Here is a 20,210-nt window from a genome sequence, read left to right on the forward strand (position 1 = left end):
TTCAAAACAACACATAAGAGAGAAGATAATTCAATGTAGATACGGAAAACTTTACTTGGAGAATTTGATAACCATGCAAATTTAGTTCACAAGGAGAAATGAAAAGCATTTGGGATCGACTCGCATGAGGCTTCATGATCTCTGCGAGAAGATTCATAGGAGAATTCTAGAAGAGAGATAAACATGGCTTCTCTTGATGTTAAGCATGAGATTGATATGGATTATGATGGTATGGATTTTTTGGGTGACCACAATGCATCTTCTTGTGTATTAGTTGATTCCAATGATGACACAATTCATACACATGAAGAAAAATCAGAACATGGCATTCAAAGTGAAAGTTTTGTGAATGAAATTTCCAATAAAGAGGTGCTTGTAAAAGTTGAAGGCATGATACAAATGCATGACAATTGTGCTGATTGTTATTACAGCAGCAATAGTTCTCTTCGTTCTTAAGGTAATGCTGCCCATGATCATGGATAAGATAAATTGTGTCACCTAATGTTGACATTGAAGTTTTGAAAGATGAACACGAGTCGTTGGTTGAGGATGCATCCTCCAAGAGGACTGAATTTTTTCACCTTGGAAAGACACTGAAGCAGTCCCAAGTAATGGTTGAGAGTTGGGTTGAGAAGGCAAAGATAGCTAATTTGATAGCTCAACAAGCCATGTTTTCCCTGCAACAATATACAACTATTGACGGACAAAATGATTCTATGGAAGTTACTATTAGTGGACCAACCATTCATTTGTTGACCTTGGGTGTTGGTGATGGCATCTATATTCCAAATTTGATATTGGCACCTAGTTCATGTAACGGTACAGCTACATATTGATGGGCATTTGAGTCAAATGACATGGGTTGTTTAGGGACAACTGTCCTACATGGCTGGTCACTACATTTTCAGAATTGTTCAGGTCTATGTCAGCTATGGGTATGTATTAGAATGTGTGGGAACACAGATACTTGATGGGAAATCATGAGACAAGTCTTCTACTTTTGCCTTGGTACGATATCATTGCCATTGTATTTCTTGCTGGTTTGAGATTGAAAAGCATTATCTTGTGGCCCAGTCTATTGATTTTTGAATATGTGAGAGTTGTTTATCACATACTTTGGTTGGTCTACAGGTATGGTTGGATGGATGATGATGATTCCTTGGTATTAGACTGCTACTTCATCTCATACAGAAGGTTATATATTTGGGATCCAGGTATTGACGGGTTGGTGTATTGTTTCACATGGGATTCCATCACATTGCTTCACGGTTTGTGGTGTATTGGCATTGATATCAAAGTAGTTCAGTGTTTTGGTGGAGCAGTGTACTTGAGGTTGATGTGGGATCTAGGTATTTGGTTTCAACATGTAGGCATGGATTGCTTGAGGGAAAGCAATCTCCAGTAGGGAGGACTGCAGTGTCACCAAATGTTGGCAAAATATATTAATTAAATTAATCATTTTAAATTATCCAAATAAATTAAATGTCAGCTTAAAATAATAACATAAAGCTGAATTTTGGAGAGAAATGAACTAGAGTATTTCTTTCAAAATAGGGAAAAGACTATATTATAAAGTGAGGAAAAAGGGAATTTTGAAAACATTTTGGAGATTGTTATTTTTATTTCAAGTCTTTTCTCTACAAGCTTGAAGCTTTGCTTGAAGGTCTAGTAAATTCCTAGGATGAAAACCCTAGATGGTTTGGTGATTTGAATGGAAACCCAGGTCAGCCCCCTCGTGGATTCACTTCAGGATTTACAGGTGCATTACATTGTTCATCCTCATATTGCAGTGATTATTTGTGGGTATGTTCACAGCAGCAGCTCCACTTATATATTCGTCACTCTTCTTGCATGTCATTTAATCTTCTTCTGCATGCTACAAATGATCGTACCTCACAGGGCTTGATCATATTGGATGGAATCATGTGGCTATGGGTATGTTACATGTACATTTTATGCATGTTCTAGCATTGTAACAGCAGTGTATCTGATATAACAGCTATGCATGCTTTATATCAGAATCATTTTCAATAGATTTGTCTTTGAAATGGCTTATTTCCTTGAAAATCTATATTGTTTCCTTGCATGTTTGCATGTTGTCAAGTTATAAATACCCAATTAAGATCTGAGACAGTATTTGGGTTTGGTATATTTCACATACATGATAACTTTTTTATCTGCATCTCTCTTTCACTTATGAATATTGCAAGAACTTCACTATGGTTTGGTGTTTATTAAGCAAGCCTGGAGATTTGGATCCCTCTTTATCTGCTAAATAAAAGTCAGCATTAATTTATCAATGAATCATTGACATACCTAATCTCTACATTCCAGTTTTCAACTATGATATAAAAATCTAAGTTACCAGATTCTCTCTTGGACCTAGGAATTCCTGGTTCAATTCTCTCAAAAGTCTGCTCCTTGCCAGATTCTGTCAGAATTCTGCTGCAGAGATCGAATCTCGCTGGGAATTCTTTGAGAGGAGCCCTGGCAGAATTTAGTTGACTTTTGGGTGACTTTGGTTTCTGGCAGAGGAACCTAGACAAAATTTAGGATTACTTTGAGAGAATTTGGTCAAAATACACCCTTTTGTTAACTTCTTTAAAAAGTTTTTTTTGCCAAATTAGACTCAAATTACTAATCATATTTAATATGAATTCGAAATGTATAAAAGTGCCACACATTTATTAGGGAATGTATGGCATAACATAATTCATACATGTAGCTTAACATGTATAGAAAACAATGGATTGAACAAAATCTAAAGAGATCTTTACCCTAAATGATTCTGGATCGAAAGCTTGCTTTCTTGGCTTTGTCCAGTCTGATCCAAAGCTGCTTTCTTTGAATCATCCAGTATGATAGTTAATGTGTGAAGCTTACAATGTGGCAAAAATCACAACCTTGACCTTAAATGGGCCTATAGCATTACTTCTTGTGCTTCTAATTTGCAACAACAGAATGATGATGATTTACTTGATGGTTTTTTATAATATTTGATGAGTGTTAGCTGATTATTAATGTTGACATTACTGTTTTTGAATTGAAACATTGATATGGTGGTGTATTTTGCAATGTTACTTTAATATTAGCATAGTGGTGAATGAACTTATTTGCTGCTGCACATATATATATATATATATATATAAAATGTATTTTAAAACATGTATTCTTGTATGGATGAGCCCAAAATGAATCCGAATCCAACCCACAAAAAATTTGAAAGAATTTCGAACCTGAATCTTGAACTCGAATCAGTACCCGAATCCAAACCGGCAACTTAGATAAAAAATCAAAGACTTATTGCTGAAAGTTTTCTTTGTCTCCTTCAATCACATTTTCTTCATTCTGACGTCTCTGGCTCATACAACTGTTGTAATTACAATCTCAGGAAATTAATATTTCATTACAAATCATAGGGCATCCACCTAGATAATGCATACTCACACCCACCATATAAAGAAAAGCTAAGAAATACTATTCTCTTGGAAATTCTCTTCCTTCCTATATAATCATTTTCTAATGCATACACACTGATATGGTACAAATCACTACCATTCCTCGGAAGCTTATGTCATTCCTAATCCCATTTTCTTGTCTTCTAGGTCAGGTGTTTGTTTGGCCATTTAATTCATGTTATAATCCCACCATAAGGTGAGTTAGAAAATTTAATGTAGAGGTTAATTTTAGACCGTACACAGTAAGTTTGAAGTTTGAAACCTTGTTTACCCGTATATTCTCTAAACATAGGCTATTGACTGTTGAATTTCAACTCCAACTATGTACCATGTTTGTGTCCAGTAGGTAAATATGATAACAGTGCCGCTGTTTTTCAAGGGAATGTTTCAAGCTTATCTGTCCTACAACATATGCTGTAAGAACTGGAGTCTTTTTAGAATTGGGGATACATCTAGACAAGTTTTTTGAGACAATTAACTTGGTGGTACTAGAATGCAGTGTAGTTTTCCTTTGTATAAATATTATGATATTAAGATTGTTGTGGTTTGCTTCATTTGTTATTGAGTAATGGGCATTTTGTGAGCAGGTATGGACCCATACAGGAGATATGGTTGGATGGGGCCAAGGGGGAGGATGCCAAATTCATGGAATATTACTTTAAAGAATGGTTTAGTGTGATTCATCAGCTGCAGCCAGGGGCTGTCATTTTCTCTGATGCAGGTCCTGATGTCAGATGGGTGGGTGATGAGGGTGGAGTAGCTGGTGCTACATGCTGGTCCATGTTTAACAGCAGTGACGTGACAATTGGTGGTGATTTAGATGAGCAGTAAGTACATATAGTTTATTTAAAAAATATCTTATAATGGAAATGGGAGACAACTTTGATGAAGAAATGAATGAGTCCTAGTAGTTTTTATTGTTCAATTTTGACGTATGCATTAGGTTATATAAATACTGTAATTGACACTATTAAACTAATGACAAATAACAGTATAATTGACCATTTTACACTTCTGCTCTTTTCTAATTGCCATTGTTATGGCCTTTGTAACTGGTGTCTATTTTATTAGATTTTCCTCAACAATATAAGGCTACCATCTTCTCTTGAGATAGACAAACATCTTCTCACATCTCATTCTTTTGCTTATATGAGCAGTGATTTTGGAGTCAATATGGTTTGTAGAAGAAAGTGGGAAGAGCAGTCTGCAGTTGTAGAGGTTACCCTAGTCACAGACAGGAGGCAAAGAACTAAAAGTCAAACTGCGAGCTGAAGATTGTGGGTCTTGTGGAGGGCATGCATTAGAAATTCATAGGATCGAGGGCAGAAATTTAGAGGTCACATGGAGTTTCTAGGGCATGCCAGATGCACACAGGAAGCCTGCGATTGCAGGCTTTCGATGTAACTGATAATCCAGTTGTAGAGAATGCTGTTGTGTTGCATGTAGAGAATATTGTGAGCTTTTCAGTTGCGGCCAGAAAACACAAAATCATAAGCAACAGGTTTCTATTTAGATGTTGTAAGAAGCAGTTGTAGAAGCTTTTCGAAAAACCAATAGAATCACAGACTTTCTTTCCATAGTTTCAACAATCATGTTAGGCATTTTTGGGTGTAGGCGAAAGAGTTCAGGAAATCATTTTGGGTTTTCTGTGAGGTTGAGTGGCTAGGCATGAGTATTCCTTTATTTTTCTTATCTGGCCAAATCCAAGTTACATGCATTAGCGATTTTGTTTTCTTGCAAAGCCTTTTATTCTAAATTTCTAGCCTACATTTAATTTCTTAGAAGTTTCTAAAGTTGTTTTTCAAAATATTTTTGGATGGTAAGAAATTTTTTCAATGGGAAATGGCTTTTTTTTGGGCTGTTAAATGACAAATGGCAACTATTCAGAACCTAGCATTGCTCAAATTATAGAAATATAGGGTTAAAAATTATATCATGTGGAGTCGCAACATTCTACTAGCATAATTACACCGCCCTGAGGGACGGGGGGACAAGTTCCCAATACGAGGGGAAGGAGCCTTAATTTGGGATGGCAGGGGGATGACGGTGGGGGATTGGGAAGGGGGGGGGGGGGGGGGGGTGTGTATATAGTAGACATATGGTACTTAAAATGCTAGTTTGGAAAAGATGTATTGCAATATAAGATATAAATATGTAAATGAGTTACTTGAGCATTGCATTGAATTGGAACATTAAACATTGAACATAAATAGTCAAATCAGCAAATAGTTAACACCAAGATGTCCCCCCATCCTTGACGGAGGTGGTGGAATCTGGTGGCCCCATTGGGTACGGGGGAACAGAGTCCCCAAGTCCCTGGTGCGTGGGGCAAAAATAGGGGGTGGGGGCGCCTCCCCGTGTTACTATGCATTCTAGTCATTGTTGAGTACTAAGAATGTGTAATGTCCTATTTTTAGTTTGGTCTATAATTTCCCTAGAATCAAAAATTCAATAAGATAGGGAACAAAATATAGTTAGAGAACTTTGAAGCTAGAAAAATCCGTGATGAGATCCTCCAATCATGTTACACAAATATTGAAGCTATATTCATATCTTAGTTATAATTATGTATGGATTAAAGAACACATATTCATATATGTTCATATCTTATATATTCATGTCTTAGTTATGAATATAATAATACTTGGGTAAAAGAACATATATTCATGACTATCTTAGTTGTATAACAAATCTGATTTATTGTTTGGGTTGAATCATAATGGGGCTTGGATAAAGAAACATGATAGGGTGCTGGAAGCAAGCCTCTACCTTAGGCATAAGAATGGATGTCCGATATGCTATCCCTCTTGGCCTCATGTGGCCTTCTGCCATCTCATATGAGATGTTGTACCTAGTGAAGAATCCTATAGCCATTCTCCTTCATCATGCCACCCTTATTCAACCTCCTGTTATTAAGACTCCCTTGAATCCATCCCAACAATCACTCAATGAAGAGGTTGGAGGAGGTATTAAAATAATATTGCAATATTTAGTATAGTGGTCATGTAAGTAACTTTATTTTAAGTCAATGAATTTTTAGAAGCTTTCTATTTATAAGTCGTTTAGTTAGTTTAGTAATTTTCTATTTTGTCTTTAGTTCTTGAACGTTTGGTTATGGAAAGATCTTGTAATTGCTTATTTAAGGAATATTCCTCTCCTTAATATTGATTATCATTTTATGGTATCAAAGTAGAGGCTCGTTTTTTACAAATTTTGCCAATAAAATTCATGGTTTAACTATCTAGAAATTTACTTGAAATTTCTAGAAGTTACTTGTCTCCACAAAATGAAGGTTTGTGATTTATTTATTTATAAAATCATGACTTTCAATCTTCAACAAAATGTTTCAACGATTTTTAATAAAATTGTGATTTTTTGCTAAGTTGCCAGTTCGGTTTCAGGTTCAAGTTTGGATTCCAAGACAGCATTCTTCTTTAAACATGACAATAGTTATAGTAATCGCTCAACATAGTTCAATCCTCCTGGAATGTTCAGAATTACTATCTCACATCCATCATATTAACATTGCTGCCTTTGTCAGTAATACTTTTCCTCATTCATTGACTTCAGTAATTATTTTCGCACCACTTGCTACTTTTTAAATAGTTTCTGACAGTCTTCTATGGCAGTGAATTATAGATAAGTGGTAATCACATACTATAATGATTGCTTCAACCAATAGCTATATTACCAAGCACGATGATATCAATATGTCTGCTGATTGTCTTTGTTATTTATTGGAGACTATATGGTTGGTATAAGTACCGTTCTAAATTTTTAGACGTATTTCTCCATTTTGTCTCTCTTAGAGACTTCACATAATTGAGATATTCAGCTGTATTATAATTATGCAATATTTATTATCATTTGCATATCTTGATTTTATCATTATTATTTATTTTAAAATTTCATTTTAGATAGAGAAGTCACACTTTCAAAGATAATCAACTAGCCAGCAGAAAGCCCTAGTGGGTTGTAGTAAAGGAATTGATTTTAGACAAGGGTGCCACTGGTAAAGATATGTACAGTGACTCAGATGAGGATCCAAATAACATAGAGGTCAGCAAGGAACTTACCTATATCTCTGCACCAACTACATCAACAATACCCCCTGAAATGATATTGTCACATTGAGAAGTGGTTGAGCAGTTGTGTGCTTGTGTGGATACTGCATTGGATATTCCTCCTATGAGTGTGCACCATTTTTTGGTTTCAGTATGCACCACTTTAGGTGCCTAATCTACACCACACTTCAGTGGAAGACGAAATTGCCTGTCCCACCATACCTCGATGGTCATAGCTGAGTGATTCTTTTGAACCTTCGAAGGAATCTATCTCTGTAAAGTTCCTTTGTTTACATCTTGTAGACAGTAGATCTACATGGCACATTGCATCAAGTTTTAGAAAAGAACAGAATCTATGCCTTAAGCTATGCTTGATGTTGCCTATGATTTTAAATTATTATTTTTTTGACCTTGGAGGGGGTCTCTGCATCAAGAAGATTGTGGACATGCATTTAGAATATGTTAGGATTTTTCTAAGTTTGCCTCGAGAGCACACATAGAGGATTACTTATTTAGTACCCATAGTTTGGAGGCCCTGTGTTTGATTGAGCATCACTTTAGATGTTACAAAATGCCATGTTGAGCAATGTTGTTCCTCGAAAGAAGCAGTTAATGTTACACTTGCCAATGAAAACTTGCAGAGTGAGTTCAAGGAACAAAGGAAGGATAGGTTGGTACAACTGTGACAACCTACATATACTCATGCTAGTAAAGGTTGATGCTGTTCAGTTGAAGACCAAGGTGGCTGAGCATAAGTGCTTGAGAGCATCAAGATTTAATGGGAAAGCTTCAAGAAGTTTTTCACATGGGTAAAAACTCCTAAGAATAGAAAAACATTGGAGAGCATCATCTGAAGTAGTGCACATTGCTGCAGTGAAGTATCTGAGATCTTCTGGAACTGTTTCTCCAGAGTCAGCGAGCGCTGATGTACCTTCGCAATGTCTTCTTTGCTGACTCTTACCTGATCCTTATAAGTTGTATCTATGGTAAATATGTACTGACTTAGTTTTGTTGTTATAATTGCTGGCTTAGCTAATGTAAGTTAATAGGTGGCTGTAAGCAGTTGACCATTGTTTCACATAATTGACTATTATTATTCCTTAAAATACTTCTACTGTCAGACAGGGTGCAAGTTTTATGGGTGGTCTTCTCTGTAATGCCTGCACTGTATTTAACATTGTTAGTGTAATTAATTATTCACCTAATTTCACTTTATTTAAGCTTACTTAGGATAATGCATAACATACTAGTTTGCATTCGAGACAGTTAGGAGTTTGCATATTTAGTTGCACATGGTGTAGAAGTTCCACTTTAGGCAGTGATAGTAGTTATCATATTCCACTTGTGTTGTATTCACTTTTAGGCTTTAGCGCACTTATCATTTTCTCATCCTCCACATGCTGCATATACTTCATTGCACAATGGAGGATGATCCAACTTTGGTGGATGTGTGGCTCCACCTCGTGTAGGTGTTAATTTATCTCCTAGTTACCATTTTCACTTATTACTTTGCCTATATAAGGAGACACATCTACATTCTACTCATTCAGTTAATTCAGTTATTGCATCATTGATGAGAATATAGTTTGTTCTTATCCATTTTGTGTCTCTCACTTTTGTGCTTTTCATTGGCCTCTAGATCTTGGGTTGTAGCTCTTGGCAAATTCTTAGAAACACTACCTATGAAATAAAGCATCAAATTCTATATTCTTGTGCAACTGTTCTCTGAATTTCTTATGGTTCCTGTCCTTAAGTCTTACTACTAGTTCTGGTGTTGATGTTCAACACTTTTCTATATGGCATCTTGAATGCATCTTAACATCTTTTAATCATATTTTAAAATTGTATGGTAGATTATGGAAGAAGACAGTGATGAAACTTATTTATGTCTGGCAGGTATTCTCGCCAAGGTGATCCCATTGGTTCTAATTGGGTACCTCCAGAATGTGACGTGTCTATAAGGCCTGGTTGGTTTTGGCATGGTTCACAGGATCCTAAAACAGCAAATTCTTTGTTGGAAATATTTTACAAATCAACTGGGAGGAATTGTATGCTACTGTTGAATGTTCCACCGAATAGCACAGGTCTTCTTGCTTACGAAGATGTCCAAGTGCTTCATAATTTTAAAAATATTCTGAACTCAATATTTTCCGTCAATTTAGCCCAAAATGCTATTATCACAGCAAGTAGTGTCCGTGGAAATGATTTCCAATTTGGAACAAGCTGGATACTTGTTGATGATATTTTTACATACTGGGCCCCTGAAGAGGGGCAGGAAAAATGGTATCTACATATAGATTTGAGAAGGGTTATTTCCTTCAATGTATTATGCTTACAAGAAGCAATCCAATTGGGACAAAGAGTGAGTCAATATCACCTGGATATTCTAGAAAATGAAGTATGGTGCACTGTAATGAATGGTACCACAGTTGGATATAAAAAGTTAGAACGTTTTAGCCCTGTTAGCTCTCGGTTTTTGAGACTAGCAATAGACAAGGCTCGAGCTGACCCACTGATTGCCTTCTTTGGTCTCTACTTGGACAGCACATGCATTGTTTATGCTAATAATAGCAGGAAAGCAATTTCAAGTTCAGCGTGCACCCTAACTAAAACAAATTTTACAACATTGGATGGAAAAATACAATCAGTTCCTGGAAATTTGAGCACAAATACTGTACAAACATCATAATTAGTTGCACGACTATTTTCTGTTAGCCTTTTAGTGCAGTTTTATATGATGGGAACATCATATGACCATTTTATTTCTACTATATGGTTCTGTTTTTTTGGAGATAATGTTTTATCAGGTTTTCTAGTTTGTTTTGTATTGGAGTCACTTAGTGGGGTTGGACAAGAATCAAGATTTATAAATTACTGAGTTGTGGAAGCAGTGGAAGTGTGATAAGCAAGTGGAGAGCATCTTTTTGGGAATTAAAGGGGTATGTAGATGATTCAGAAGAGTTTGGCAGTTCCAGCTATTCTGAATTAGTGAGAAATAATTGCTGCCATTGTTAAAATTGGAGCTTAGGCCTTGGTGGAGGGTATATTTGTGGCAATTGTTGGGCATAATCAGCATGGCGTGTTGAACAGTCTATAACAATTGGGGTCTAAGCTGCAAATACTGGCGAACAGAATTATCTCTATCAACTGTGAACCTAGCTGCAGATTGGACGTGTTGATATGGTAAGACACTTCCATCTTCTTCACCACCACATTCCTTTTTATATATAATTATTATGATAATTCAGGTTTGTTTCAATGTCACATCCATATTTGTGATGCCTATGTTCCAAGGGTGCATGCCCTTTTGGACCCTGTGGCCAACAATGTCCTTGTCCATGTGTTGCTCCCCTGTTCAAATATCTTTCCTAGGATATTGGGCATACCCTTAAGTGCCTCCTTTTTTACACTCACATTGTTCTTTCCTTCTTCATTCAAATATCTTTCCTAGGATATTGAGCGTACTCTTAGGTACCTCCATTTGGTGCTCATGCTGTTCTCCATACACTTCCAAAGGGTGTATAGGTTCATATGGGGTGCCCACACAATAATGCAGATTTGAATTCCATGTATAGTAATTTATAGGAGGTGTTACAGATGAATAAAGTAGCCTGCATTGATCTTAAATTAAAGTTTTGGCTATGCCAATCACATAGACGATCCATTTAGTACATCCCTGAGAAATAATGAACTGACCCAAGTCCCAGGTTCCTTTGAAACAATACACACTTCTCACCTTAGCATTCTTTTCCTTTTGTATAGAGTATTTTGGAAATAGTAAAAATTTCATCATTAAGTGCTAATAAATATGTCAAACAGATACTGAACATGCACTTGTGGATCAATGACAAAGTGGTGAAGTTGCTGATTACATGGAGTAGACCTCCTTCTTCAATGGTCTAAGAGATGGGTTAACTGCCAATTGACACTTGGCATCTAGAGTCCATTTTTTATGTATCCACCTTCACTGGTGTTTTGACAGCTACTTGTAATTCATGAATTAAAGGGGTCTAAAATGATCAGACATTCATAACTAGTTTGGAATTCTATATAAAAGTATGTTCATTCCACATTAAACAAAAAATGGACAGAAATTAATAAACAAGATTTCGTAACAAGGGGCCTATTAAAATATTCTCTTGAAATAATCCTAGTTAAATGAGTGTTTTTCTTCTGATTTAGGTTCTCTTAAATCAAGGGTGGGATAGTAAGCAATAGCGTGAAATGGAAATTTATGGTTGTAAGGAAGCTGTTGCCATCTCAATGATGCACAAGACTATCAGAAGGGTTCGACCGACTCTTAAGTAGGCAATTAGTGCAAGTTTTTAGGTTCATTTTCTTTTTCCCTTTGTTTCATTCCACACTATTTTTTTGTTATCTTGTGATGGTTTCAATCACTTTGCTTGATACATGATTTATTTACTTGTAGGCATTTCTGAGTGGATACTTTTGTAATATACATTTCAAACTCAAAAATTCTGCAAGTTCTTTCTTGCAGCCTCTGCCATCAGAGTATCATCCACAAATGGATAAAGATATACTAGATCCATTGAGTGGGTTATGTGTACACTGTAAATCTTTAATTCTTCTTGCTTCTTGTTGTATCTTTAATTACTTTCTTAGAACTTCTACCACTATAATAAATAGGTTAGGAGAGTGGGATCTATGTGAATTAAACCCATTGACTAAAAGTGTAATAGTGATTCAATTTTCAAACAATGTTGAACCAAATCCAAAGCAGGTAAACCTCATTTGTATTTTGGTATAACTTTTCATATATATCACAGATCCAAAGTTGCTTGTTTTAGTATAAATTTTCATATTCATCACAGATCCAAAGCTTGTGTATATCTAGCTTTATCATACTTATTTCTTTCATATATTTTAGAGTAAATGAATAGTTTCATGAGCTAATCAGATTCCAACTAGTATGATCTTCCCGCTACAAAATCTCCATTTTCTTTAGCAACCTTGGATATACATATTTCAATTCGTTCCATTACTTTTGGCAAGAATTTAAGTCTAATAAAAAAAAGAGATTGTTCAAGGCTAAGAAAGTATTATTCCATTCTTTCAGAATCGGTTTTTTCCTTTGAATTCTTATGTTGCTTCCGTTTCCTTGAGCCAACAATGTGTTAGAATTTGCGATTCTTTTGTTTCACATCCATCTATATATAGGGTTTTTCTCGTGCTTGGATCTCTCACTAGTTCAATTATCTCCTACGTATCCATTTCTTGGATTTGCAATATTTTATTCTCCTCTTATAGAACACTGGGAATGTTTTTAGATTCTTCCTCTTGTTTCATTTCTTTAGTTGACATAATTACTTTGCACCCCCAAGTTTTGGGGACGGGATTGACAAGTTACAGTGGATCATGTTACTCATTTGGGGGTACTTTTGAGCCATTTTAAACTATTCATCATAGACATTATAGAAGTTTTATATATAACTTTACACTTGAATTGAGATTTCACATGAGAAGAAACAAACAAATCAACAAAATTTAAATGTTTTCATTGTCAGCGTCCATATATATTATACAAAAACTATATCAAAAGACCCAAAGGCTGTAAGTTTCAAATTAAATGCATGTCTATTTCCTTTGAAGTTGACCATGAAACAATACTGATGTTTTGATGTTTTGATATACATCTTTTCTTAGCTTTCTAGTTACAAGTTTCTTGTTTGTTCATTCTACGATGTTCAAACTTTTATACATCATGTTGACATATTACTTGAAAACATGTAGGCGTTAATCATTCTCTAAAAGTTGATCAAGCAAAATGTTCCAAAAATGTGGGAAATGAACTTGTATTAACATTGTTGTTTTAGATTAAGGTAAAAACAGGTTTTGAAGGGGCCCCGAAACCCTTTACATCAAAAAGAAAGATATACCATGAAGCACTACTAGGTTTTAAAAGGACTTGAGACTAGCTGAACATCTAAACCAGGTTTTACAGGGACCTGAAACCAACAGATGTATCAAGAAAAAGCAACCAGAAAATACACTGGAACTTGGAAAGTAAACAGATGGGAAGGCAAGGCAACCAGTAAAACCTCCCAGACCAGTAACCAGCGAGCCAGAGCCACAACCCACTCACCATCACAAAAAAACCAGTCAGAACAGGGGAACTTAAGATTTTCCTTTTGATTTGAAGTTTCCCTTACGCGACTGAAGGTTCATATCTAAAGGGAGAGTAGAAAGCTTAGTTCGCTTACTCTTTACCGCTATCCACCCGTCCTCAATCTTCGCAGCCTCAGAAACCCAAGCCTCAGAGGAAATAGAACAGTGGAACCCAGGGGGCGCTAAAGCTGCAACAATCTCCCTATGAGAATTAGTCGACAACTGGCCCTTAGGAAGAGCATCCGAAATAGGGGAAGAGACCAAAGAGGGGACACCCTCCTCTTCCGCCGGCTCCAAATGAACGCTAGGAGAGACCTCAGCCATAGAAAATACACTGGAACCTGGAAAGTAAACAGATGGGAAGGCAAGGCAACCAGTAAAACCTCCCAGACCAGTAACCAGCGAGCCAGAGCCACAACCCACTCACCATCACAAAAAAACCAGTCAGAACAGGGGAACTTAAGATTTTCCTTTTGATTTGAAGTTTCCCTTACGCGACTGAAGGTTCATATCTAAAGGGGGAGTAGAAAGCTTAGTTCGCTTACTCTTTACCGCTATCCACCCGTCCTCAATCTTCGCAGCCTTAGCAACCCAAGCCTCAGAGGAAATAGAACAGTGGAACCCAGGGGGCGCTAAAGCTGCAACAATCTCCCTATGAGAATCAGTCGACAACTGGCCCTTAGGAAGAGCATCCGAAATAGGGGAAGAGACCAAAGAGGGGACACCCTCCTCTTCCGTTGGCTCCAAATGAACGCCAGGAGAGACCTCAGCCATAGAATCCACAGGAGCATCCAAGGATTGTTTCACCGTATAGTGCTCAGACGAGGCCCTTGACCACCACGAAGGTGGTCGCCTTGATTTAGACTTCCTAGCAACACACCGAGTAGCAATGTGACTAGTCAAGTGGCAATTCCTACAACGAAAAGGGATACCTTCGAAATCCAGCATTTGTGTCCAAGAACCCCTCGGGGAATCCAAGCAAATTGCCTCAGGGAGGCCCTTAGAAACATCCAACTCAACAAGAAAGCGCGCACAGGTCGAGTGGAAAATATCAGACGTGTCAGAATCCACATATAAGAAAATACCAATAGCATTCTCAATAGTTTCAAAAATCGAATCATGCCAAAGATGTATCGGGAGATTCGGGAGCCGGACCTAGATAGGGAACTTGTTAAAGGACTCCGAAAGTGGATCGAAATCCATATGCCACGGTTTGGCCATAAGTGGATATCTGCCCTGCCAGGAAAAACTATTGTGACACAAAATAATCTTCTTGTATTAACATTGTTGTTTACTATTAGAACTCTCCACTTTATCAACATGTCTAAAGCTGGGCCTCTTATATGTGCATTAAATAATACTTTGTTGCCCCTAGATATGTAATTCCTTGTACATTCTCATTGCTTTATTCTTTTCAAAATAAGTGGGAACACAACCTAAATAGTTGACAAGAAGTTGAAGTGATTCGTCTATGATCCCTTTCTGATCATGGATTTAACAATTAAATAATAAAATCTTACAAAGTAAATAAATGATAATAAAATATACAGCTAGTGATATCAGGAACATCAATTAAGAAAAAATAAGATTGCATTGATATTAAAGCTATTTTCAAAATAGCAATATCACTTACACAGGTTGAACATAGTGATGAAATGGTATTGTGTAACTAGGAAGTACTCACATTGTTGATAATCACTCCAAATGTATGTTGATAGCATCCATCGTTCTCCGTTATATCATTGTCTAGACTCTACACTATGCACGGTTTATTAGAATCTAAACTTTGCCTTCACACATATGTAAGGCTATAGATGAACATTGTGGTTTGCAGAGAAAGGCCAGCCGTTTGCACAGAATGGTGAGTTTTTTCCTAGACTCAACTATTTAAATAAGATGGTGTAATGTCCCCACTTCCCAGATTGGTTATAAATTAATTACTTTACACGTGAGCCTGCTCTTAGTTATTAAGTCTGTCTGATGTTCTATCTCCGCTACATTATTTAAAAATTTGATTTGAAATATTCCTCTATAGATTGTGTTGTTCAAATCCAATTTCAGATTGATATGAGTTAGTACTCGCTTTCTAATTATGGTTCACAACAGTTTCTACTCTGTTTCTATCGTATGTATATTACTGACTGTAGATTGGATCTTGATTGTATTTATCTTTTCATTACTTGAACATTCATATACTGTTTTAGAGTAATCATTTGATAATTCTTTTTTTTTTTGGATGAACACCCATATGGGAAAAAATTTATAAGGGGAAAGAAATGACTTTCCCATGAATGGTTGGGAGTTCTTCTGACAGAAGTATATTCTCCTGTTTCTCACAAAGAAAGTATAAAACAGGAGTATTGATGGTACTCTGGGCAGAATATTGAATTATTGCAAGTTACATATGGTTGAAAACTGATATTATTTTGGTTTATATTGTAGAAGCCTTACTTATATATTGTGTAGCGATTTATTAATATTTCATTGGGTTGTTAGGAGTTGCAATGACTGGTTGTATAGCTAGCTAAGTATGCTAGTTTTGTTGGTTAAATTTACAAGCAGCTTATAACCATTAATCCGAAAGGACAAATTATAAATGGCCGATGGAAAGAGTGAACGCTGTAGTAAAGAAAACGGTGTGTTGAGCATGCATTGCTGGAAATGGCAGACTTATCATTTGATAGCAACATAAGCATGCCATGTATTGAAAATCTGGTATGTGGTAAAGTGCCTCTGCTATTGGGAGAATTCCAAATGGTTGAAGGTTGATTGCTTTGTAGAAAGGAATACATGAAATTGGGTGAGGGTTAAATTTGCGTCGGTGTTTTTGGAAATCTTCTGCAGTCAATTTTGGATTGGGGTTTTATTGTTTGCATGGCAGGGCCTGGGATTTCTTCTCCGTTGGTGAGAACAGATGGTTCTTCTCCAACTATGCATGCAATGCGATCTGAATCGTTTTATTCAGGAGAGAGCTCCAAGCTGAAAAAAGTTAATGGTTGTTTTCCGCGTAGCCATGATCGCCCTGTTCTGGTTATTCCTCCAACGCCTATAATGGAGGACATTGATTATTGGACCAAGCATGCTTTGATATGCAAATTTCTTGGAATCCGGATTTCCCTATCTGCTCTTGAGGCATGGATCCGCCGCTCTTGGCAGGTGGAAGGCGATATGGAGATTATGTTGGCAGGGAATAGTTATTTTTTTGTTGTATTCTCTTGCATGTTTGATCGTGATCGTGTTTTTGAAGGAGGCCCTTATTTCTACAACCATGTGGGGTTATTTGTCAAACCTTGGCATTTAGATTTTAATTCTGTTGAGGATCTCCCTTCAACAGTGCCAGTTTGGGTTCGCTTGCCTCGTCTTCCCTTGGAATTTTGGCGTGAAGACATCCTTCGACAAATTGCTGCTTTGTTGGGGAAGCCGGCTGCGATCGCACATCAATCCCTCGATAAAAAGGTTATTTCTTATGCTAGAATTTGTGTTGAAATTAATTTGAATAACTCATTACCAGATTCTTTGGAAATTTGTCCGGGGGATTCTTCTTGGGTGCAACAGTTAGATTATGAATCCCTTCCTTTCCGTTGCCGGATTTGTCATGAGTATGGTCATTTACAGCGTCAGTGCCCCCATAACTCGAGTTTCAAAGGAGTGGATGGTTCTACAGCTGGCAACGTTGGTGGTTTGGCAGATACTACAGGGAAAGGACAATCTCAAATGGTTAATACTACCAAGGGGATGAATCCGCAAGATGCTACAGGTAAGGGTAAGGCTCAAATGCAGGATAAGGATGGATTTACCCCTGTTCGCCCTTGAGCTAAGGGACGTGGTCAAAAGAGGCCTTTGAAAGAAAGATTATCTGATTCAGGTTTTAACTGCTTTGAGGTGCTGGATAGTATGGTTCTAGAGGAGGGTATTCCTCCTCCTATCTCTTCTGATCCAGTTTGCCCAGATGAGAGATTTGTTCCTAATGATGCTTGTGGGGCATCTCAAGTTGTAGTATATCAAAACTGTGAGGTTCCTGTAGCTCCTGTGACAGAGGCTCTGGCGACTCCTGCAGTGTTGGAAGATAATGATGTTGTTTTGGCTGACTTGGTTAAGGATGTGCTACCATTAGGTAAGGGCAAGGGATCTCCTCTCCCCTTGGGGTTGTTGCCTTGACCCTTTAAGCGGGCTTCTTCTACTCCCCCTCTAAGGAGTGGGTGCAAAACAGACCAAGAGAAGATTAAACTCACAGGAGATATATTGATTGAGTCTGGTTCAGTGAAACCTTTGGATTCTCATTTTCCCAATTCTACCCAATGATGATTATTCTCTCATGGAATGTAAGGGGGTTGAATAGCATCCCTAAACAAAAGGCTGTTCATAACTTGGTGGTTGATCATAGTCTTGATGTTTTTTGTATCCAAGAGACTAAGCTCTCCGTGGAGTCTATGGTCCAACGTGCCTCTAGTATTTGGTCTCGTGGCCAATGCCAGTGTGTTGGGGCAACAGACAGTGCTGGTGGTTTAGCTATATTTTGGGATGCTAAAAAAATTTCTCCTCTTGGCTGGATGTCTTCTCGCTCAGCTCTCTCTATGGTAGCTTCTGCTCTAGACTCAGGAGAGGTAATCATGGTTACTAATGTGTATGCACCTGTTGATCTTGTGGGAAAGGAGGAACTTTGGGAACATATTCAATATGTTAGAAATTGTCATCCTTATCATCCTTGGGTGTTAGCAGGGGACTTCAATTCAGTTTTAAGTCTGGAGGAGAAGCATGGTGGTTTGGCTAGATTGGGGCCTTCTTCTGCTTTTCTTCGGCAACACATATCTCTTTTGCATCTCTCTGATGTTAAGCCTTCTAATGGTCTCTATACCTGGAATAATCGCAGGACTGGTGTTGCTGCTATCTCAGAACGTCTGGATAGATTTCTTGTTTCTTGCTTCTGGGTTAGTGGCACCCTTACTATCTCTTTAGAAATCCTTGATTGGAGGGGTTCAGATCATTGGCCAATCAAATTTTCCGCTATAGGGGCTTATGTTCCGAAGCATCCTCCTTTTAAGTTCCAGTTGATGTGGCTTCGTGACTCCTCTCTTCATGATTTTGTTTTTTTGTTGGTGGAAAGATGGTGCTCCTACATATGGTACTGCAATGTTCTCATTTTCTAAAAGGCTTCAATATGTTAAAAGGCAGCTCAAGATATGGAATAGGGAATGCTTTGGGAACCTTCACTTTATGAAGAGGCTTGCTCAAGAAGATCTTGATGTCATCACAAGGGAGATTAGAGATCGAGGTTTCTCCGAGGATCTTGGCAAGGCTAAATCCCTTGCTTCTAGAGCTCTAGAAGAATGGGAACTTCGAGAGGAAATTTTTTGGAAGCAAAAGGCTAGAGTTGATTGGCTCCAGGAAGGTGATCGAAACACTACCTTTTTCCATAAAATAGTGCAATCTCGTCGGAATCAGAGCACTATCTCTTCTTTGGTTAATTCTCAAGGTATCCAACTGAATTCCTTGCCAGCTTTGTTCCAGGAGGCTATTTCGCACTTCTCTACCCTCTTCTCTAAGGACTCTCCTCCTGCTGATAATGAAGAAAATATTATTTTGTCTTGTATTCCTTCCCTTATCACTCAGGAAATGAATGATTATCTCATGCGTCCTATCTCTTTGGAAGAGCTGGAAGAGGTGGTCTTTGGCATGCCTAAGGGGAAGGCTCCTGGTCCTGATGGCTTTCCAGTTTTTTCTTTCAAGAATTTTGGGACATCATTAATTATGATTTGTTGGAGGTGGTTAAAGAATCCTATGCTAGCAAGCAGATGCTTCGAGCTTTGAACTCTACATTCTTGACTCTTATTCCTAAGAGAGAGGGTGCTAATCAATTGGAGTTTTTTAGACCAATTGCCTTATGTAATTTGGTTTACAAAGTTATTACTAAGTTGATTGCTGAGAGACTAAAAAGGTGGCTTCCCATTATTATCTCAAAAGAACAAGGTGGTTTTGTTGCTGGCAAACAAATTTTGGATGGGGTGGTTATTGCTACTGAGGCTATTCACTCTATGGCTACTTCAAGGGAGAGAGCCATGTTTGTTAAGCTGGATATGGCTAAGGCCTAGATAGAGTTAAATGGAGCTTCCTAAGGAGTATTCTTCTTTCTTTTGGATTTAGCTATGACTGGGTGAGTTGGATTATGAGTTGTGTTACTTATGCCTCTTTTTCTGTTCTTATTAATGGTCAACCTTCTCAACTTTTTGGTGCTTCTAGAGGCCTCTGCCAGGGTGACCCTCTCTCCCCATATCTATTCATCATCATGGCTGAAGGCTTGGGCAGATTCATTAAGCATCAGGTGTCCCAGAATTCTATTCAAGGCTGGCGGTGGGGTAATGGCTTACCTTCTCTTTCCCATCTTCAATTTGTTGATGATTCTGCTCTTGCCGGTCTTGCTAGGATCAAGGAAGCTGAAGCCTTTTGACATGCTTTGGACGTTTATTTGGCAGCCTCAGGCCAGAAAGTTAATGAGCACAAATCTTTCATTTACTTTTTAACACTCCTGATTCTATTCAGCACAGGATTGTTGGTATCCTACGGT

At 37.5% G+C, this 20,210-nt stretch overlaps 1 protein-coding gene across 1 annotated transcript in view; it reads left to right on the forward strand.

The window, feature by feature from the left end:
- The window catches only part of LOC149578112 (alpha-L-fucosidase 1-like), a 49,535-nt gene extending 37,895 nt beyond the window's left edge, over positions 1-11,640 (forward strand). Inside the window, exons 2-4 of the mRNA XM_089827574.1 lie at positions 4,046-4,285; positions 9,419-10,705; positions 11,342-11,640. Coding sequence (XP_089683700.1) covers positions 4,046-4,285; positions 9,419-10,211 — 1,033 coding nt within the window. The 3' untranslated portion in view covers positions 10,212-10,705; positions 11,342-11,640. The remainder of the gene's footprint in view (positions 1-4,045; positions 4,286-9,418; positions 10,706-11,341) is intronic.
- Positions 11,641-20,210: the final 8,570 nt, after the last annotated feature.

The sequence above is a fragment of the Cupressus sempervirens genome, chromosome 1, assembly GCF_028749045.1.
Source record: "Cupressus sempervirens isolate cs-2001-9-10 chromosome 1, ASM2874904v1, whole genome shotgun sequence".
Lineage (NCBI taxonomy): Eukaryota > Viridiplantae > Streptophyta > Pinopsida > Cupressales > Cupressaceae > Cupressus > Cupressus sempervirens.